The 23,963-nt window shown below is 40.3% G+C and overlaps 1 protein-coding gene across 1 annotated transcript in view; it reads right to left on the bottom strand.

Moving 5' to 3' along the window:
- Positions 1 to 13,240, bottom strand: part of LOC147305297 (solute carrier family 41 member 1-like) — a 39,522-nt gene extending 26,282 nt beyond the window's left edge. The window contains exons 1-2 of the mRNA XM_086276150.1: positions 13,103 to 13,240; positions 11,278 to 11,633 (exon numbers count right to left, since the gene is read on the bottom strand). Coding sequence (XP_086132276.1) covers positions 11,278 to 11,589 — 312 coding nt within the window. The 5' untranslated portion in view covers positions 11,590 to 11,633; positions 13,103 to 13,240. The remainder of the gene's footprint in view (positions 1 to 11,277; positions 11,634 to 13,102) is intronic.
- Positions 13,241 to 23,963: the final 10,723 nt, after the last annotated feature.

The following is a 23,963-nucleotide window of genomic DNA, read 5'->3' on the forward strand; positions in this document are numbered from 1 at the left end:
TAAAAAGGTGGTATTCAGATTACAGTTACTTTGTAATCTGATGTATCTAATCTTATTATAAAATCTAAATCATCCACCAGTCACCTTGACCCTCTTCCCACTCTGTTAGTTAAAGCCTGTCTTCCCTCGTTAGCTCCTCTCATAACCAGTATTATCCATTCCTCCCTGAACACTGGAATCGTTCCTGAATCACTGAAAAAGGCTTCTGTTATTCCAACTCTCAAAAAGCCTGGTGCAGACCCCAATAACTTTGATAATCTTCGCCCTATATCAAATCTCCCCTTTATTTCAAAAATTCTTGAAAAAGTTGTTGCCTTTCAGCTTCACTTACACCTCAATAACCATAATCTCTATGAACAATTTCAATCTGGTTTACGCCCCAATCATTTCACAGAAACAGCTTTGTTAAGGATTACTAATGACCTTCTGATGGCGGCTGATTCTGGTCTCCTATCCATCCTCATCCTTCTTGATCTTAGTGCGGTGTTTGATACCATTTCTCACAATATTCTCCTGAACCGGTTAGCATCCATTGGCATTAGTCATACCCCCCTTGCCTAGTTCACCTCCTATCTCTCAGACCGCACTCAGTTTATCCAATTTAAATCCCATTCTTCAAGTCTCCATCCTGTTTCTGCTGGTGTGCCCCAGGGTTCAGTATTAGGGCCCCTTTTATTCATTATTTACATGCTCCATCTTGGTCATATATTCCGAAAATATAATATACATTTTCACTGTTATGCCGATGACACCCAGCTCTACATTTCTTCTAACCCCAATTCATCCCTCCCACCTCCCTCCCTCTCAAACTGTCTTATCGAGATTAGATCCTGGTTCTCCTCCAATTTTCTTAAACTAAGTAATAAAACTGAAGTTTTACTCATTGGCACAGCCTCTATCTTAACCAAATCCCAAGTTTTCCCATTAACATTGAACGTTCCCCCACCCTTCCCTTCCCTCAGGTTAAGAGTTTGGGTGTCATACTTGATAATACTCTCTCATTCCAGTCCCACATTAATTACATAACCCGGTCTGCATACTTCCACTTACGTAATATTAACCAACTCCGCCCCTTCCTTACTTCCCTTAAATTCAGGGAATTTAAAATAGAAAGTAGCTCGTCCACAGAAGGACTGGTAGCTCCCCTTACAATAAGGGCTCAGATCGCGCGAACAGGTGTGGGATTAGAGCTCTGGGTAGCTCCCCAACTGGGTCTAGACTGGGTCTAGAGAGTATTTTAAATTCAGGGAATTTAAAATAGAAAGTAGCTCGTCCACAGAAGGACTGGTAGCTCCCCTTACGATAAGGGTTCAGATCGCGCGAACAGGTGTGAAATGTGTGTGTTTAGTTAGTTTGTTTGTTTGCTTGTTTTAATCAATTTTAAATCATGCTTTTTATTTGTTTTTGTTTCTAATGTCTCTGTAAAGCACTTTGAATCACCTTGTTGTTGAATTGTGCTATACAAATAAATTTGCCTTGCCTTGCCTTCCCATGCTGCTGCCATCCTTGTCCATAGTCTTATTACGTCCCGCATTGATTACTGCAATTCCCTCTTATTTGGTCTCCCTAAAAGGCCCCTTCACAAACTCCAACTTCTTCAAAATTCTGCAGCTCGTGTCATAACTCGAACTCCGTCAAGAGCTCATATTACCCCAGTTCTTCAGCAGCTTCACTGGTTGCCCATAGAAGCCAGGATAAACTTTAAAATCGTACTTCTCACGTACAAGTATATCCATAAATCTGCTCCTTCCTATTTGTGTGACCTGCTCCATATCACCAGTGTTTCCCGCCCTCTCCGATCCTCATCTGCTATTCATCTTACTGTTCCGTCCGCACGTCTTACCACTATGGGGAACAGAGCCTTCAGTCGCTCTGCTCCTCGGCTCTGGAACTCTCTTCCTCCAGCCATAAGAAATATGGACTCTCTTCCCGCATTTAAGTCACAGCTCAAAACACATCTGTTCAAACTGGCTTATTCGCTTTGGTGCTGATTTTACCTGTTGTCAAGTTCTGCTTTGCAATTTTAACTTATTTTATGACTATTGCTTCTTTTATTAATGTTGTTCTTTTGTAAGGTGACCTTGGGTTTTTGAAAGGCGCCCTCAAATAAAATGTATTATTATTATTATTATTATTATTATTTGTTGAAATGAATGGATTACACGGCGGTCTTTTCCTGTTTCATATGTTAGACTATGCTCTTTCTATTTTTGGTAATTCCACGCCGGTGGAAACCCAAACAAAACACCAATTAAGAGGTTCTAATGCCTGTGTGTCAATCTCATGGCCCATGTCACCCCTACTTGCAGCCCGCATAATGACGTGAAGGAATATTTAAAAAAAATATTATTAAAAAAATATTTAATATGAAGGCAATAGGCAGAGTGTTACAGGCATCGCCCTAAAGAATGTAGCCTCATGGGCAGTGTAGTCCGTGCTGCAGGGAGAATGGACTGCCATACCAGTTATGTGTCTGGATCAGGTGACCCTGAACCATTCTTTATTTATGCTGCAAAATGCTGGTGATGCAAAGTTGGTACGTTCCAAGTCTGAACATAGAATGACTGAGGGGAATTCCCATAACAGTACAGAATACCAGGGATGGACATATGACAGGGCAGTGAATACACTGGAGGGTTACCTAGGTAACCAGAACTACTACCCATCAGCTTCAAAGCAATGGATGAGGAACACTTCAACTGTGACAAGGTTTTTTACTTTTAAGGAGCTTGGAAAGAAAAGTGACTGGCCTTCTTTAAGTTTCTTGAAGATGTTTCACCTCTCATCATTAAATTACCATGACCTGGATGACATAAGCCCTTTACTTTTGTTTTTACCTTTTTAAGTAAAGAACTTTGTGACAATTTCAAGGGAGATGCAGTGTATATACAAAGTCATCTCCCTCTCTGGCCTTCTTTTTCTCTCTCTCATCTCCAAACCACTTATTGAATTAACTGTTCAATGCAATCCCAAGGCTCTCGTCTCTCTCTCTGGTCTAAATCTGATTTAGAAAGCTCAGAAAGGTGGATGTAACACAAGACTCCATCTGTTAATCAGAAAAAAGCACTGTCAACAGTGAACCGGCAGAGCTGTGCACACATGTGCAATCACAACACACGCATTTCTTGTTTAACCAGTTCAGGGTTTTTCTTTTAAGGCTCTCAACAACACGGACTGAGTTCAGAAAGCAGGTCAAGTCACAAAAAAGGTAGCTGAGACAAATATCTTATATTTAACTAAGGCCAGCATTAGTCTGAACTAATTCAAGCTTGTGAATACCTGAGGGGCAGGAAAACAAAAAGGTCTTTTTCTCCGACTAGACCGTTTATCTATTCTTCATAGCAACAGCTGTCAATACGTGTCTGTACTCGGTATGCAAATACCCACCCACCTTTCCACAACATCCCACAATCAGAATCTATAAGTGAGGTCAGTCCATTTCTCCCAAACATCCATTAACAGGACTGGGTCTCAAATTTCACTGCTTGTTTTTCAGCACTGGGAATCGAAATGAGTGAAGTAGGGAGCTTGCTCAAATATTCTTTGATCTCTTTGATATTCAAAAGTTATTCCACCTACTCCAATACAACACCACTTTCAGGTTAACCTACGAAAGATCACCTCTTTATAGAAAGAGGGAAGTATGACGTGAAGGTGGTGCCCTTGAGCAACAATCATGACACGATAATCAAAATACTTCCGATGGTACCCAACTCTACACATCTATTCACATTATTCTTGGATAATTACTTGTATAAGGTCCATAACGATACCCGCGGAGACCATTCCAAGTCCTGATATGAGGTATGGTACGATAACCTGCGCCCCAATGAGCCAAGAGCTCTCTGGTAGGAAACCATGTTCTGATCGAGTCAGCTTCCAGGTCACGCCACGTAACTTCTTGCCTTGGTAGCGTAGCTCCAACTCCAGACGAGTCACAACCATGTTGTACAGGAGATTAATCAAAGCACTTAGTTTGATGTTTAGTTATCCCATGGTAAGTGTAACTTCATTCCAAAGGAAAAAAAAAACTGATTAAAAATAAAAAAGGTCTGAGGGGTCAAAATAAAGTAAGGAAGTGAAATACCAAAGATGAAAATAATCAATGAGTTTGTCCTTGGTTTAAAACAGGGGAAATGTTTCAAGCAGTTCCTAAGGCTCTTCCTGAAGAAATGAGAGGCAGCATTTGGGAGCATATATATGTTCTGCTCTCAAGGGATGACCCAAAGATGACAGCTACTTCTTGCATCATTCTTGGCAATACACAAGATAAACATTCAGCATCCCTTTGAACCAAACTGGAGATCCGATATCTATTCAAGCAAGCGAGACATTCGTCATGTTTTCATTCCTTCCAATCAATGATGTTGTCCCAGGCAGAATCACGTTTAAAAGCTTTAACTCCAACTTGAGGGAGCTGGAGCATGGCATCTTTGGACCAATGGTGAGTCAGCAGTGATGAGGTATCCATTTGCCGGCACCTCTGGGGAAAACAATCATTAACACGATTTCTGATTCATCAGTCAAAATGTTCCACAAGCACAGATGATCCACATCTGCAGTCAAAGTCTTAAGTTTACCCGGCAACCTGCAAAAACTAACATTAAAAATAAGACTGGTTTATGCCAGTAAATTAATGCTGAGCTATTCAGTGGTCCTCCAGTTGTCCTGAACAACTCTAGAATCAAATAAATCCTCTGGTTGAGTTTCTTGTTTGTTGGAGTCCTCAGTTGATAAGATCCAGCTTTAAATCTACTTGACCTCCAGTGTAAAAGGCACAGCTGTATCTTGTGAACCCAGAGCTCGGAGTGACAGCTGAATGAGTGACAGGAGCAAAAAGATGAAGAACAGTCCAAAAGGTCTTGAGAGTTTAGAAGCAGGAGGAAGACTTTATATCTTTGATATACGAGCCTAATCTCTTATTTGGCGAGGTGAGCTCTGTGATGTCAATAGGAGATCCACAGATGAGATGCAGCACACAGTACCACTTGAGCAGACTAAAGTGTTCCTCTCCTCCTTTCAGCATCAGGGTAGTCCTGCTCACTCAGCTCTGCTGTGACGTAGCACAGAAAGAGGCAGGGCTGTCTGCCCTGTGCAAACTCACGAGAGAAACGACCGGCTTTCTGCCACGCACTCTCCCTCTAAGCTATTTTTTGCTGCGTGTCTGCCTCTTATCCTCCCTCCCTCCCGCGTATGGCATCCATCGTTCTACGTCGAACAGTCTTGCTGCATTTCACATCCCTCTTTCAGTCGTTTCCATATCTCTGTATCGTGACTCATTCTTTCCCTCCATCTTTTCCTTCCACTTTTACCTCTGTTCTAGCTGCTATAATCGTTTTGGAACACCGTATTTAAGAGCAAACAAACATACTGTACAACTACTGATTTCCAGGCATCTTTCAGGTCTTAAACTAAAAATCATTCCTCTCAATGCATACTGTTCACAAAAAAAGAAAAGAAAATGTTTTCATACACAATATATTAATTAATGACATGTAAAAAAAACTTTACATGTAAAATCTATAAAGTGCCACATTAAAAATAAGATTACATCATTTGAATACAAGAAATAAGGTTTTGGATTGGCTAAATAGAATTAAATAAATTGCAGTCGCTATAGTCTCAGATCACTTCGACATTGTGTAATAACACTGATGTGTTTCTTCTGGAAACTGCTGAGGTTGATTTGACAAGCAAGGCAACTGATTAGCAGCAAAAATGTAAAAAGCTTATAATTCTTCTTACAGGATGTACATTACTTTGCAAAAGTCTTGAGCCCCATTTCTTTATATTTTGCTTCCAAGGAGCCAAACACTTATTTTTTAAGGTCGTCTTAAGCAATAGTTCTCCAGGCTTTGTGAAGGTCTTTCAAAGTTTTCCTTCAGACATTGGCTGCCGTTTCATTTATTTTCGGTCCAGCCCTTTGAATTACAGTGAAAACTAAAACAGCAGTGGGATGGGTTTCAGTGTTTCAGTGAAGATAAAAGACACTTGCACTTACACAGCAGGGGACACTGGGTAAGACTTGTAATGACTGCTAATGGTAAACTCTTAGCCTAAATGCTGCTAGATATCAACACGATTGATGCATCACTGGCCCATTTGTTTGCTTCAAGTATTCAAAGAATTTATAACTATAACAGTTTCTGGGAGCCTGTCCAACTAACATTTAAGTCTCATTTAACCACCATAACTGTAATTTAAAGAAGTCAAATATTGCATGTTTGCAATAGTCTAATGTATGGACGATCTAATTTCACATTTTATGGAGCGAGCTTTTATAGAGCTCTAATTTGGAAGCCAACCAACAGAACAAAGAGAAGCTGACACAAATGGCACTGCCTTCGTCTGTCCATCCATCTATTCATCTTCTTCCGCTTATCCAGGGCCGGGTCGTGGCGGTAGACCTCCCTCTCCCTGACCACCTCCTCCAGGTTATCTGGGGCAACGTCAAGGCATTCCTACGCCAGCCAAGAGATATAATCTTTTCAATGTGTCTTGGCCCTAGGGCCTCCTCCCAGTGGGACCAGGCCAGAACACCTTACCGAGGAGGCATATAGGACGCATCCTTGTAGAAGCCCGAACCACTTCAACTGGCTCCTTTCGATGTGGAGGAGCAGCGGCTCTACTCTGAGCTCCTCTCGGACGGCCGAACTCCTCACCCCATCTCTAAGAGAGAGGCCAGCCACCCTTTGGAGAACGCTCATTTCCACTGCTTGTCCCCTCATAGGTGAGAGTGGGGACGTAGATCAGCCAGACAATCGGGAGCTTCGCTTTTACGCCTCGTTCTCTCTTTACAGCGACAGACATCACTGCAGGCGCAGCACCAATCCATCTGTCAGTCACCCATTCCCCTCTCCCGTCAGTTGTGAACAAGACCCCAACAAATTGCATGTTGGATGTAATTGAAAGACAGGCCAACAGGATGTGATTGTTTAGACAATAGCTACCATCACAGGCCACAGTAACAATCGTTTTTGCTGATAGTGTAGTGTTGCTGTCTTTATCGACATTTTAGATCGGCTACTCTCCACGTCCTTGTGCGTCCGCTGTGCTTTGAGACACAGCTCCCAGCCAAGCTCATGACTAATCTTCCATCTGATGCAGGAGGGAAACTGATACTGTAGACTGCAGAGTGGGAAGAAATACTGATGAGCTACAGATGGAGTAAAGGGAAGTAGCCATATGAGGACAGACGTATGCTTATCAGTGGAGGACAGAGGGGAAGAGAGAGACCAGCTCATCATAGAGCAGACAGCAGTGTGTCTGATTTCCCTCAGCTCAGATGGCTGCAGACTATAAGCCAGGGACACCTGGCACAGGACAGACACGACTAGCTCAAACTCATTATTAAATGTACTATCTCACTATTCCCACCTTATATTCCTATACTGTATCCTACAGTATGATTCTATACCATTGTGTAGAAAACAGAGCCATCAGTCAGTTATATTCTTGAGGTATTTTGACCAAGGATATTACTGACATTTAATTAAGAACTGATGGGAAGGTTAAAGGTATAGTCACAAATTTTTGAGGTCATTTAATAGAAAAAAAAAAGTATCCTATAGTCTATGTACATGTACAGCAGTGTGTAACTACATTTTCAAATAAACTGCATTCTCATAAACATGTAATGAATCTATTAATAATATATAGGAGTGAGTTTGCAGTTTCTGGAAGTCATCATTTTCTTCCAACTAATGGTGTTTTACATAAATGGTAGAGACAGGCCATGTATGTAGTATGCCAAATGGGGACTAGAAGAGAACTTGTTTTATCATCTGAGAATGGACCCCCTTCATCAAAGAGATAACACCACTTGCAACTAAATAAATCTTCATCCTCTTCCTCCTCACCTCAAGATTAATCTCCTAAACAGAACTCACACTCTAAGACATGAAAACTTGCATAAACATGCTTATTTATTCCCAATACTGTTGCAGTGACATATTGCCAGTAGATCAGACATGCGACTTTCCTGTCTCTGGAGAGTTGACAACGAGCCGGGTGAACAACAACAGCTGATTTTAAGGTAACATTATGCCAGCTAATGTTAGATTCAAGTGTCATAAAAATCACACTTTTCCTCTGATAAACATTTTGATTACATTCTCACATTCTACGAACGTTTATTCCCTAACTGTACGAGTCTAACAATGTTAAATCCACGTTAGATTCACTAGCACAAACTAAAACTATCTATCAGGATATCTTCAACAGCTCACCTTAGTATGGCTGTCATCAGTCAGAGGTGAGCTTTACTGACTGACTCGCCTGTATTGAACTCCTTTTACAGTTTTACAGCTACACATGGATGCTTCTCACCCAGCATTGACAGCTGAGATAAACAGAGGTCTGATTGCCTTCCACAGAAAGGAAAAATCTCGATTATAGGCATAAGCTGTTGTGTAGTCGTGGCAGTTATGATATAATGTACCCTAAAACATGATGTTAGGTTTTTGAACATAGTGGAATGTTTTGATCTCTCTTAGCTAACTAAAACATGTTTGTCCTACAGGAGCCAATGTAGCAAGGATTATGCACTTGAATTGGGAGAGGTAAGAAAACAGAACTGCAATACACTGATATCTAGCGCAGAAAGATTTTATACACTGTAACTATAAAGAGGGGTACTATTAAGTTATAGTAGTCTTCTAAGTTCACTGCAAATCACATTGTGCAACGTGGATCTCATACATTTGGGTAGGACATTATGTTTGATGCACATACAACATGTAATAATATTAGCCCACACACCGGCTGCTATCTCTTAACTATTGATCTACACTGTTACATGCTACTGAAGATGTAATAGTATCAACATATTCACCAGGGACAGCAGCAGCTATGCCCTGGGGTGCATTCAACTCACTCAAAAGGCTATTTTGCCCATCCAGTCAGTTTATAACTTCTGACATTACTGGCCCAGTGTACACCATGTTAACATGATCAGAGATACTTAAGTCAGAAGAAGATGGCTTTATTGCTCTGAGCCAGAAGACTATTTCAAGGTAACAAGTACACAGAAGCATACACACAGTCCCACCACCTGTAACAAAAACAAACAAAAATACACACTTAGACGAACAACCTGTTCTAACCGGTGCAGATGAGTCACTATGTCGCTCATGTTGTTATTTATTCAATACCATAAAGTCTCTGTGTACTGTCCAGTTTTTCATTATTGTGACGCTCTCTCTCCTTACGTTAACACGTTTAACGTGAGAGAGTAACCATCTGGGTCATTACTGACGTGTTTTGCTGTGCCTCTGGTCTCCTAGCTCTTAAATCTGTCAGAGATCTTTCCTTACCGGAAAACAGCCTGCCACTGTGTGCATAGATTTACTGTCTGCTAAGAGACGCCTTAATATTCTGTTGTACATTACATGTCAGACAATGTGAAAATAACTTCCCTGTACAATAAACACTTACTTATGAAGTACTTTATATGTAAAATGAAGGGAGACAAATTTTGATGTTTTCCCCCTTCACGATTTCCTATTTTGTCACACTTAAACGTTTAATACTCTGTTAACTTAGATCTGTGAAGCCTGCAGTTCTTTAATGTTCTTCTGGATCCTTTTGTAACACCCAGGATGAGTCGGCGATGTGCTCTTATCTCATTTTGGTCAGCCAGTCACTCCTGGGAAGCTTCACCACTGTTCCATGTTTTCACCATTTATGTATAATGGCTCTCGCCGTGGTTCACTGGAGTCCCAAAACCTTAGAAATGTGCTATGATGTGTTCCTTTTTAAGGTCTTTTAACCTGCTTCACTTTGTCAGACGGTTTCTATTTAAGTAATTTTTTCATTCAACAGGACGTCCAGTAGTGGTGCAACGGATCAAAAATCTCAAGGTTCGGATCGGATCACGGTTTTAAGTCACGGATCGGATCAATTTTCAGATCAGCAAAAAAAGAAAAAGACAAAAATTTAACATTTACTTATTCACTTATTGAAGTATTTTTTGCCTGTTAAAAACATTCAACTCAAGACTCATTCCACGCAATTATTCAAAAAAATTTATGGTTCAATATAGGGCAGTACAGTCTTTGTATCTACCACTCAATTCAATTTTATTTATAAAGCGCCAAATCACAAAAACAGTTGCCTCAAGGTGCTTTATATTGTAAGGTAGACCCTACAATAATACATACTGCTCCTTATATCGCACTCCGCTGTGATATGATGAGCAGTCACGGTCACGTAGCTTTCCGTCGCTACACCCATTTGTAGTAGTTAGGGCAACAGAAGATGCCTGGGACAGTTCAGCCATAACTTTAATCTTCTCCTGCTCATACATGCTTGGAACGATTTTTCCACTAAAGTGGACGCGCAACGGGATATCATAGCGTGGCTCAAGCACGTTCATCATAGTTTAAACCCCTTGTTTAGCACAATGGAATACGGCCTCCTGTCTGCAGCTAAACACCCCAATAGCTTTTGTAATAGCTTTAGCCCGGTCAGATTGGGCAGCAAAGGGCTGCTTAAGTACCGCAAACTCCTCTGCTCCGCCACTTGGACCGCTAGCGCTGACCATAACTATCGCTTTTTTTTTTTTCTTCTTTTTCGAATCTTCGGATCACGTGCGTGCTGAACCGTGGAGTGGGATCGGTTCGGATTACGGATCAACCGTGATCCGTTGCACCACTAACGTCCAGTAATCAACCCCAAGTGTGCTTAGTGAAACTGAACTCAGCTTTCCAAAAAGTGTGGTTAATCACAGTTAATTTATGATTTAACAAAAGGGGCCATTTTAACAGGACCAGGTAGTTTTGGGTAACTTTTCTCCCTTAATCAGTGAAATCAGCATTAAAAAAAACTGCATTTTGTATTTACTCGAGTTATCGTGGTCTAACATTAAAATGTGTTTGATGATCTGAAACATTCAAGTGTGACAAATATACAGAACACTAGGAAATCAGGAAGGAGGCAAACACTTTTTGACACCACTATACCTGTGTTTTAGGCACTAAGAAAAAAAATGGTCAGGTTTTATTCTGGGGGTTTAAAGAGGGTCTAATAATTGTATCCTTTGACATAGCTGCTACATTTACACTGGGGTAAATCTAATCATAGTTTTTGTACACCATCCCCGAAAAAAATCATCTTGGAGAGCGGTGATGCCAGCATCTGATGAGGGATTCAAATGAGCAGCCTGAAGGTTTACCTGTCAGCTAGTAGGCCCCAATATCCACTATTATGTTAACATACTTCATGCTTTTCCACTCTAAATATGTGATATCACTCTCCAAGCTACCCTAAGGACCTTACCTGTACAATGTCCAGCACCATGCCAGCCATCACCATGCCCATTCCAGCTAGCAGGTAGGGAAAAACCACCTGAAGACAGATGGCTATGGATGTCTCTTCCTCTACTTTGGCAACAGGCACTTTCTTCCTCTCCTCTGTAGACTTTTTAGGTGGAGGTTGCACGACTGGGGGGAAGATGAACTCATCTTGCCCGTCTAAAGTGCTTGCCAAGCTGGCACTAGGACTCCCAGTGGGACTCTTTCCCTTGGAGCGGGACTTCTTGGTCTTTTTCCTCTGGCGGGCCTGTTGTGGTGGTTTATCCTCCCCAGGCATGGTGACAGCAGTGGCTGTGACAAGTAGGGTTGTGTTAGTTTAATCTGGGAACACAGAATAGATAGGGACAGTAAGGGTCTAGTTTGGCACAGCTTTACCATCTAAAAATGTAGAGATAACTGCGTCCAATCTTTTGAATTCATCCACTCCACCAGGATGATGTGCCAATCAAATCATATATGCTTTCCATCAGCTGAACAGAGGATTAGCTCTCATATTTTGCCATGGAAGGAGACAACAGTTTCTATTGGTGATCCTTCACTTTGTTATATCTAGCTCTATTTGGAAAGCATGCTGAAGTAACATATATAGTTGTACAAAGGGAGAAAAGCACCATATAGTTTGGATAAAGTGTATAGAACAGCAAGAAATGTAAGCTCTACACATTCCCACCACTGTTAAACTAATGTGGCGGGGCGTGGTCGGCGGTGCCGCTGCAGGGGAGGCAAACGCACCTGCAGGGCATCCGTAGTCACGCCTCGTCAGGTTAAAAGTGTGCTGGGTCCTGGATTCCAGTTTTGTTGTTAGTGTTCGGCTGGCAGCTGGAAAGTTTCAGCCGTGTGTGTTTGTAAACAGCGACCGATTGTGTAAATAAAGTTAATGCTGAAAAGCAGAAACATGTTGCCGGTCTGCCGTGGTTATATCACAGCTAAACTCTGCTCTTCCTTTTATTTGCCTTCTGTTTCCCCTCAGCTTTCAACTGAGCGTAACATAAGGCTGAGCCTGGTTCAGCGAGAGGTCACTTCCTGTTAAAATGGAATTCTTCCTTCCCGCCATCGCAAAGTGCTGCGTATAAGGGAGCCTCTGATTTTGGGCGCTTTCTAATATTGTAGAGTCATTATCTTGCAATATACAGCTCACAGAGGCAACTGTTGCAGTGAATTGACACTATATAGACAATAGGTTAAAGCTTCCACTCTTTCTGATAGACTGATGCTCTGTTTTCAGGAAAGCTAATCAACATATTAAACACAAGGGCACAACAGAGAACTGTAAATACTATAAATAAACAGCCCCTTCTTTTCTTAATCCATGAATATCTTTTATTTTTATTATTTATATCTTTTAAACAAATAACTGAGCTGACAGCTGTATTAAACAATCTGTAGCAACCACTAGGGTAGTCAGTAATGCACTGCTAATATACCAGCTTTAATAAAAACCTTTATGTTGATAAGTTGGCACTGTTTCTCATTTCTCATCATACTGTGGTTTACAATAATTTCATAAATTAGTTTTACTTGGAGTATCAAACTTTAGAGTGAATAGCTGTCATCGTTTCTTTTAACTCTTCACTCAACTGTTTTATTCAGGAAATTTCATTATGACACTAATTACTAATTGAGAGTTTTTAAAATCATCAGTTCAAACTCGGGACCGACGAGTAGCTGGTGTGTGATACGTGGTCTCAAATCACAAAGTGCTATCATGAGTAAACGTACAAGACTGCACAGAAAGGGAAACGTTTGTCTTCTTTTAAAAAAAGCAAAACTCAAACATTAGTAATACAAACATGCTCGACACGGAGTCCCGGAAACCTCCCAAAGCGCCTGAATTCATCTGCAGGTCCCGAAACCACGCCGAACATACAGCACAGAATCCTTCTGTTGACATGCATTCCCTCACTTGGACGCTGCCATGTGCATATCCCATAATACATCTGTACCGGTAACCACGGTTACACAACCAGGTGCTTTCTGATTGGATAAACTAAAGAGTAAAAGCGAGAGAAAAAATACTGCGTAAGAGTGTAGCCCCGCCCCCTCGCGTGTAGCGCGCGAGCAGCTGCTGTTTGTAATAATGAAATTCACAGTTTTATGACTGTGAGGATGTTTAAATATTATAATATATAATGATACAGCTGTAGAAACTATTTTTGAAAAGCGTTTGGGCTGAGGAAAAGATTTATTTTTAGTTTCTTAATTTCAAAGACCAGAGAAAAATGTTTTATATCAGTTTATGTGGCGGTTTGCCTGGCGCTTAGACCTCCAGATCATCCCGGCTGTGACTTAACTTATGATTTAATAAGTTGATATGTGTCTGATATCAGACTAATGTCAAAGTCAGAAAACCTCTCTGTCTCAAACTCCCTGGTAGTTTATAGACGACAATATGAAAATCTTTGAAGGCATGGGGGGAAACACCAGTGGAATCACCAGCGAGACATTTAATTATAGCAGAGCACAGAGCAAACCAATACGTGTTACCATTTCTAGAGTCTGTACTGATCACGACACACTCTCATTGAACATAAATTCATAAAGTTCTGCTTGGACAGCGTGCTCTCTAAGGCCACAGAGCCACATTAAGCCTAGTGTATGTTAGTTTCCATATTAGATTTGATTTATCGTCCTTACCTTTGTCTCCAGCCAGTACTCGTGAAGGTTTGCGGGGAAAGCAATAAGCTCCCGAGAATAACCGTGTGTGCCCTTGCTATGCTGTGTGTATGTGCTTGAATGGAAATGCCTGTCTAAATTAGGATATGTGTATGTTCCTCTCTCGTGCATTTGCTTTTTTCTATGTGTGTCTGTGCGCTGAGCTCTGCGCGTGCGTGTTTGTGCAGGGTACGAGCTGGGGGGCACCGTCTTGAATTTCATGGCATTAGCAGATAAGGATGACCCCCCCTCACCCCCTCCTCCTGTCTCTTTCCATCTCTGTCCGGCTGGCTGGCATCTATACAGCATTTTCTCTTTTCCATTCACAGAAAGAATAACGTTTGCAACCTCACAGTTAGAGAAGCCCTCATAAGGGATTTGTGGGGTCGTGCCCACACACACACACACACACACACACACACACACACACACACACACACACACACACACACACACACACACACACACACACACACACCTCACTGAGGTTTTTATGAGCTTGTGTAGGAACTATAACCATTCATTACAATCAAACATCATACATGTTTAAAAGACACTATTTAATACTATTAGGTCGCCCCCTCTTCACTAACTTATGTTTTTAACTGAAGAGCCTGGTTATTTCTTTACTGTTGCTTGCAATATGACACCATGCCATGGGCATGCAGCAGTTTTTTATGGTTATGTGATGGCATGCTGGGTAATGCCTTAGGGGTCAGTGTCTAATAGTCCTGTGTTTTTGGTATCGATCTGATACCAGATAAAGACAACTTATGTAGGGTATAGCAGTGTGTCATGGCTTACAGTATGAGACGAATCATCCGTGATTTGCAAATTGTGAATATAATTGAATGACCACTCGATCATTGTGATTTCAACAGTAATAATGATTAGTTATCACAACAAAACACACCTTTTAGCTTTTCATGCATTTTGAAACTTCTTCTTGGAGACCTGAAATGTAAATGTGCCTATCCCTATCCCTAGCACTTTGAGCTCTTCTGTTGTTTAAATGTGCTATAGGTTATAAATAAAATAGACATCACAGCCAAAGATTCATCCACGCTGATGTGAAAGAAATGTGATTCATCAGACTAGCCCACCTTCTTCCATTGCTCCTGTCCATTGTGTCCATTGTTGGTGCTTTGGTCATTGGACAGGGGTCAGGATGCGCACCCTGTTCGGTCTGCAGCTATGCAGCCCCATACACAACAATCTGTGATGCCCTGTGTATTCTGACACATGTCTATCAGGAACAGCAGTAATTTGTTTTGACAATTTGAGCTACAGTAGCTCATCTGTTGGGTCAGACCGTATGAGCCAGCCTTCACTCACTGCATGCATCAGTGAGCCCTGGCTGCATATGACCCTGTCACTGATTCACCACTGTTCCTTCCTTGAACCACTTTTGATAGATACTGACCAGTGCAGATCAGCTCACAAGAGCTGCTTTTGCTTTGGGGATGTTCTGACCCAGTCATTTAGCCATCACAATTTGTCCCTTGTCAATCTCACTGTTGCTCATTTTTCCTGCTTCTAACTCATCAACTTTGAGGACAAAATGCTCACTTGCTCCATAATATATCCCACCTGCTAACAGGTGCCATGATGAAAAGATGATCAGTGTTATTCACCTGTGAGTGGTCATAATGCTATGCCTGATCGGTGAATGTATTAGACTGGGTACATTCTGTTTAAAGTACACTACATTACTGTGACTTTTCTATTTTCCACTTTACAGTTTTTTACAGCCGCTAGGACACATTTCACAATACTTAGGCCACTTTTGCAAAACTCTTCACACAATTCTCCTAACTGACCTTCAGCTTGGCAAAGCAGTTCATTTCACATTCAAAATGCACTACAACTACCAAAACACTTTATTCAGGTCTCAAATAAACTCATTCTTCCAGAACACTAGCAAAGGTTGACAGCCGACAAACACACTTTGTCACCCACAAAACAATGACCTAAAAAACACTAACAACATGTAGCATTACACAGTGTTTTCTTGTGTAAAACAAGGACACATCTCTGTTTATAATTTCAATATATGTTACTGGAATGAATCAGACATCATGCAGAATTCGTTAATATTTGTTTATGTATTTTTATTTTTTTGCACTAAGTAATCCCAAAATACAAGAATTTGTATACACACCATCCACTGATACACATACAATAGTAATGCTAATCTACTCGGTCTCCTCCATTTGGCCACAGGTTCTCATCCACATCACATCTTATGTCATCTAGGGCAATACACAAGAATCTTCTGGCATGGCAGAATTGAAGGAGTTGAAAAATTGAAGGAGTAACACCTGTGTAGATGTTCATCTACAATGTGAATCAGCTGTGGCTGGTTAAACTGCATTTTTAGATTTACAGTTTTTTCTGATTGCTTAAGCACATTTTTTGTAACTTTTGGCTAATTTTGCAAAACTCTTCACACAAATAAGAAAACCTGTCACCCAATAATCAAAACATTGTAGTTCTCTTGCAAAAGCAAACACAGCTAGATTAACTCTTCACACCTTCGTAAAAATGGTGTTTCCGTATCAAACAGTACACACAAGCCATCATCTACTAAGCACACAATGTGCCAACTGCACACTGATGGTATGAATAAAAAACACATCTGGCTTTGCTTTCTCTGTGCACAAGGTAGGCTATGTCAGTTTGAGCTCATACTTCTGTCATAGATCCATAAGCATAGAGGGATCCAAACTTCAAGTACTGGTGTTTATTCACACACATCAAAACAAACACAAGTGTTTATTTCCAAGTCTAGGATTATTTGCAATCGCCATAATGACTATATGGGTTACTTGGTCTGCAGTGAACATGCTTCCTCTGCCCCCAGCATCTGGTCATCTAGCAATTCTGTAAAGTAACAATTTCAGTATTTTTACATCAATGGTGTTGGTGTGTTTCTCATTGGCATATGGCAGTGCTACAAATCTTTGTGCGAAGTGACTGTACTAACCGATTCTCATTTCAAGATGTCCTTATGATGCTTGCTACAGTGTAGCGGCTCGAGTTAGGCTGGACCCGTTGGCCAGCTACCCTCAGGGTCATTCCACGGTTGATTACATGGTCCACTATTGTAGCTCTGATGTCATCAGCAATTCTATTTCTTACTCTTCCTACCCTTCCTCTCCCCCCACCTCATCTTCCTCTCCCCCCTCCTCGTCTTCCTCTTGCTCCTCCTTGTCCTTGTCGTCCTCTTCATCCTACTTCTTCACCTCCACGTCCTCTTCCTCGGCCTCCTCTACTTCTCACTCTTTCTGCTCCCTCCATTGTACTCCGCACACACAGCTTACCTGTATTATAGTGCTTAGGCTGATTGCAAAGTGAACTAATTATCTAAAAAAGTTTTCACATGTGAAAGTGTGCCAGACAGTTGGCAAATTAGTGTTAATGATAGCCATACATGTGTATGCTTTTGCTAGGAGTGTGTTGGAAATTTGGTAATTGAGTGTTGTGCAGTGAATTGTGCCTACAGTTTTGCAAAGTGTGTGTTACAAAATTGCAAACTGAGTGCAAAGCAGTTTTTGTGCTTTTAGTTTTGCAAACTCAGTGAGTGGTTTTGCTATAAGTCTGAATAGTTTTAGAGATTGTGCTACAGGAATCACAGTTAGGGTTTAAGCATTCAGAAGAAACTGTAAAATATGTTTCAATAAAATATTGCTGTTGAATTTTGCTGTCTTTTTAAGTTTTGCATTGTGTTATTGTTTTGGCCATAAGTTTAACAGTTTTGAAAACAGTATGTAAGCACATGCAAAATGTCCTGTACGTACAAAGATTTTTGGCAGTTGTTGTGTCTGAGTGAGAAAATAATTAATGAAATTTGAGAGATGTAGTCATTGAATGCATTTTGTGCCAAAACAATGATAACTGATCCTCAGTTTAGCCCACATAGACTTCTGTTGTGCTCACTGTGTGAGGAGTTTTGCAAAAGTGACCTAAGTATTGAGAAATGTGTCCTAGCGTCTGTAAAAAACTGTAATATGTTGTTGATAAATCTGTAACTGGTTTGCTTTAATTAATACAACAATAAATCTGAGACTTGCAATTTTCAAATAGCTATAATTCAGAACAAGTCCCTTCACAACAATTACAGCTTTGAGTTTTCTTGGATAAAATATAAGCTTTGCACACCTGGCCATTATTATTGGCAGATCCATTTCGGTCAAGTTGGACGTCAGCCATCCAAAAACTGCCATCTTCAGTTCTTTTTGGCTGGAACAGTTAAGGGCAGCCAGAGACCTCTTCTGAAAGTATTCCAACGTTGTACTGGCTGCTCTCTTTGGTTCACTGTCATCCACCCTGTCTCAGGTTGCACATTAGCTGGGTGGATAGCAGTGTCTGGTGTTTGTCAGACATAATGCTTGCATTTTCATTCTTAAGACATGGGTATACTTTTTTGTCTCCACATGATCTCATAGTTCTTTCAGTGCTGCCTGGCAAACTCTAAGTGGGCAGCATTGTTCCTTTAGATTCTTCGTCTGTCTAGTCCCATACAGGCCTCACTGATGAAGCGCCGCTGACTCTTTCTGGCAGGCTCTAGTATATCTGTAGAAGACTGTTGCAGTTTTGTCACAGTGGCCACTCGGTTCATGGGGGTTGGGATGAGGGGTGAACAGGACAGGATAAAAGACACACTATGGAAGAGAACCAGACATTAACAATAACTAATGATTAAATGCAACATAGTGCAATACTTTTGCCCTGAGCTTTACATTATGGAAATTCTTTGTCTATACTTGCCACAGTTGAGGTTTTAGACATTTTAAGGATAATTCAATATTCGGAAGAATTGTCTGTCATCTTGATCTTGATTGCCTTCAAGATCCAATCTCTTATGTCTTATGGGGAAGAAAACCAGGCAAAGATTCACAAAAACTTGAAAGAAGAAACCAGTTTTGAAACAAATTTCTATGGACTGGCGAAACAAAAATCAGCCTCAATCAAGAGATGGAAAAAAAGAAAGTGTGGATGAAAAAAAGAAAAAGAAACAGCTCATGACCTCATTTGTCAAAGTGGCTACCAATGGAACTGGCAGTTATTGATGATTTCGCTGCTGAACGAAGTAGCAGACCGAATTCAGAAGTGTACAGGAGGTTTCTGTCTGTGTTTTCAGCCCGAGGCATAAAATCTCACTGGATGACATTTCATAATTCAGTGCAGATTAAAAGCAGACAGACTTTACAATACCCAAGAGCTGAAGATGTCTGCAGGATAAAAGACAGGGAGTATTTGACAAAGTATTAAATATGTGACCATGTGGTGAAAGTTCAGTTACGTAGTTAACTCCATTACCAGATCTTCCTTCTGACATTATACATAATAAAACATTGGCTATAGATGGACTGACACCCAAAGAACCGAACACACCATCCTTAGTATACAGTAAACAGTTTTTCATGTTTTTTTTTAAAGGAACTTATACTATTTAGTTTAAGTTGGAGTCCTCAATATAACCACTAGGTGGCAGCATGGATTAATGAGAAACAAAACAGCAAAAGGTTTTGTTCACATCATTAGAACTTTTAGAACTTTCTAAAATAGGCAGCTACCTTGCAGATTTCTCACCCACTTGCAAAATTATGCTGAACCTAAAACCCGACCCCAGCAGAGAGACTTTGTTTCTATAAAAACTCTGTTCTCTTTAGGCCTGCTCAACTGATGCAATCAAAACAAAGCAGGCTTGTAAAAATGTTCCACTTATTAAAGTTGACAAGAACGAAGAGTAATTTTCCAAAATGCTGAGAAAAAAAAGAAAGAAAAAAAAGCATTCAGGTGCAGTGGATTTTGGTGGTATCAAATACATGGTGGTCTGTTAGGATGATCTGTCTCTAACAGCCTTTAAGTCCAGGTCTTATTTAAGTTTATAGTAATATGATCCATGTTGTAGTTATGGATTCCTTTATGTCCCTTTTCAGAGGTGGAAAGCCCCTGGAGGTTATAGAAATATGGTTTCCAGTTGCTCAGTGTTTATTTTCAACTCATATTAACTATAATCAAAACCAGAAATGGCCGAGATTCGCCGTGCACGTGCATATGTTCTGCCTTTTGTGCTTTTTTAATGTGTACAGCACATGGTTTGTGGTGTTCTTTGGCTTCAGATCATTAGGGCTGTGTGAGCCCTGGCATTTTCAGCACCTCATTAACACCTTCATGCACATACAGTACAGTCACATACAAAGATGCATTTATTAAACTCTTTCAGAAATAATATTTACTGCACCTTCAGGGATACAATGGATTGTCGCTGGAGTAATGCAGTTTAACCCTTTAGAGGGTACCCTTTGCAGAGAGCACTTTTAAAAACTGGTGACTGTTTTCACTTTAAAGTAATGTAAATAAAATGAATCGCTAGAGATCTTGAGGTGTTGTATTGGTATTCATTCATTGGCATTAGTTTAGCACTTGTCTAGACTTGCTTACCACTCAGACAGCTTTATCTATCCAAAATCTGAGGCTAGAGCCAACTTTGAATCTCACATTATCCTAACATACAAGTGTCAGAACTACAGTAAATGGTGTACCTTTTTTAAACTGAGACCACTTTTTACTGCAAGTCTCATTCATCCATTCGCATGCAATCATACTGTGTTTTTATCTATGCTTAAGCACTTTTCATAACATTTACACACACACTCGCAGTCTGATGGATGCACAGGGGGAAACTCTGGGTTCAGTATCTTGCCCAAAGACACTTCATCATGCAGACTGGACGATTGAGAATTTATCCCCTGCCCTTCTGATTGTTAGATGACCCACTCTACCATCTGAGTCTAGAAAACCTACAGCCACTCACTGTGGGATGAAACTAGAGAAAATCTATAATGCACACCGAAAATGGTCATATACCTTTGTACTTCTTGGAAAGGCATCTGTGTTTTGGCCTTTGATGAGGACGCAGAGTTAGCTCAGGAGGTATACAGTATGTACTTCAGTGAGTTAAAGTAATTATTATGACTTTATCAGTCTTTCACATTTCTTCAGTTCATTGTAGTTTGCGGGCATTCATTTAGATCCAGCTCTCTTAAGGTCCCACCTCAGCATTTCAATCAGGTTGAGGTCTGGGCTATGATTGAGCCACTGCAGTACCTTGATTATTTTCTTTTTCAGCCACAATGCTATTGATGTGTGGTGTGTTTGGGATCATTGTCCAGTTCAGTGACTCACTTTAGACCAACGTCTAACTGTCACACAGATGGGCTAATTTCTAAGTGTATAATATGTTGATGTAAGGAGGAATTGTGTCATCAGAATGGCTGTAAGGTGCACGTGTCTTGTGACTGTAGAAGCCATCACCACTTTGCATGACAGTTGGCATGAAACATTTTTGCTGATATGCTTTTTGTTTTGTTTGGGGGTTTGTTTATAGCCAAACATTTCCACATTTGGTCTATAAAAAGGAAATTGTTTCAGAAATCATCTGGTTTGTTCAGATGTAACATTGCAAATCTAAGCTGTGCTGTGCTCTTTTAGGACAAATAAGCATCAGTAGTTGTTCAGCTTTTTTCTAACTGTACTGTCATAGAAATGTGACGTGCTAACTGAGGTCTGTAGAGTCTGAGATGAAGCTTTTGCTTCTTTTTTTTTGCAGTTTAGCTGAGCATTGCACAGTCTGACCTTGGGGGGAATTTGTTTGGGAGATTATGACATTGTGTCACAGACCAGCCAACTGCCAAAACCTCCATTAAGGGTGTGCTTAGTTTTTCACAGGGCTGTAAATAAATGCACATATTTATCAAACATTTCTTCAGTTGATTACTTTATTAGCTTAATACACAATACCAAACAAACAATCAATAAGAAAAAGCCATTTAACCAGAGTCACAGACGTGACTGACATTAGATTAAGATTGCTCTTGCTACTCTGGCTAGCTAGGCTTTTAGCCAGCCTAGCTAAATGTGTTTTAGCATCGCTAAATATTAGAAATGTTTGGTGTTGCATTTTTCTTTGACTTATGATCAAAGTAGTATCATGGAAAATATAAAGAGTTATTTAAAAGAGAAAGTGGATAAATAATTAAGATTTTAATACTAAATCTTTGCTAAGAATGCCTTTTGATGTTTTGCCTTATGATTGTGAGTTTGCTACCCAATTATTGTGCCTGTCCCCCAAAAATTAATGATTCTACACCAGTGCTACCATTATATAGCAACACCCCTACTTATTATAGAAATGTTAGTTTTTGTAGTTTGGCTAATATTACAGACTAAAACCACAATATTCTTGCCAAAGGTGGAAGCATTACAAAGCATCCCAGCACCACATCATAGACTGCAATGTTTCAAAGCAGCTTTTTACATACCATACTCTATGCTACATCTGATTTTTGTACCAAGTGAATGATAGTTCAGCATTTGCCATTAGTGTGTTGGTGAGAGAGCAGCTGATTTCACCATGATAATTACATACATTGTTATATTCCCCAGAAGCATGCTGACATTGTAACATGAGCGGATAATGAGTGTTGTACCCCATATATACGTATGCAAACCCTCTTGACTGCACTAGTGATATCATCTACAAGGAAAACTAAAAGGAATGACTAATGTGTGATTCAGGTTCATGCAGTGTTTTATAAGCTGCTGCCGACAGAAGTGCTTTGGTACCCGTGCGACGATATGCACAGTGGTTGATAGATAGCTATGTGCTTCCAGGGTCCCTGGACTGTGTGGTGGAAACTATCATGGAAATTCGTAATGTTGCTATAAATAAATGACCCTATCCTCTGTTGCCAGCCACACTATCAGTCCTTTAGTCAGTCAGCAGACTGTGTTCTGTCCTGCCTTTCTTGTTGGGATACTTGTTTTTCAGCTGTCTATCTGGCTTAAGTTGGGCTAAATGGTTTTTAATGCTAATGCCTAATATCCTTTAACTATAATGGAAGATGAAGATATTAGCTGCAGCTGGAGAGTAAGACTATATCTAAAGCAGGCAGTCAGTGTAGGTGAAACTGTCACAAAAGACATCTCGTTTTGACTGACTTATATTCTCTGGTGCACCTCTGATGTATCTTGGAGCACCTGTCGCTGGTCACACGGGCAGCTGTTGGCCTTGTGAAACTCCCACTGCATACACTCTATCACCATCTCTTTTCACACTCACGCACATTACTGTTCTCTTGTGTCAACTAATATTTCTAACCTAAATCTGTGTGAGTGTTCTCTGTGGAAAGGAAGGAAAAGATAAAATAATCTTGAGAAAATAAGTAATTTTCTGTAATTATTAGTATTAGATTAGCATTAGCAGTAGTAAAGTACTGCGTAGGCTTTTTTTTATTCAACAGGATTAATGAGCAGAATTAATGATGATACTGGTATCAATAAAGATGTACCATGTCCCATTTTTACCCCACAGTCAGTCTGTTATATTACTGAAAAGATTTTAGGAACATACAGCACTGTGCAAAAGTCTCAGTGCCACCCCTCATTTTTTTAATATTTTGCTAGACAAATTGGAAAATGGGGCAGTGATTTTTGAAATATAAGGTATATACTTGTACAATTCTAAGAAGCTTGAAAGTGAATATTTGGTATGACCACCTTTATTCTTTAACACAGCCTGAACTCTTTCTAATTTAAGTAATCTTCAGCAATCGTTCTCCAGACTTGTTCAAGGAGATTCAAAGCTCTTCTTTGAATGATGGCTGCTTTTGCTCTGTTCTCTGTCAATAATAGTGTTTGATTATTTCTTCTTCTATCTATCTTTTGGTGATAATTTACAATTTTTGCACAATAGCTCCCAAATAAGTGCCTTAAGGTGTTTTGAGATGGCTGCTGAGTGGTGAGATTTGTTTCTAAGAGGACTTTGGTCTTATTTGTGTGTGTGTGTGTGTGTGTGTGTGTTTTTAGTTTGTATTTGGACACTGTGTAAAACTCCATGAGCTAGAGTTTCTGATCGTGACCTCACCAGTTCTGAATTTGAACCCAGAGACGATGAACTCTAGGTTTATGCTATCTATCTTAACTAAAGTC

This window comes from Aulonocara sp. 'chitande type north' Nkhata Bay, linkage group LG20 (genome assembly GCF_057382095.1).
Source record: "Aulonocara sp. 'chitande type north' Nkhata Bay isolate Kocher_YH1m ecotype deep benthic linkage group LG20, A_spYH_male_GT1.1, whole genome shotgun sequence".
In the NCBI taxonomy this organism is placed as follows: domain Eukaryota; kingdom Metazoa; phylum Chordata; class Actinopteri; order Cichliformes; family Cichlidae; genus Aulonocara; species Aulonocara sp. 'chitande type north' Nkhata Bay.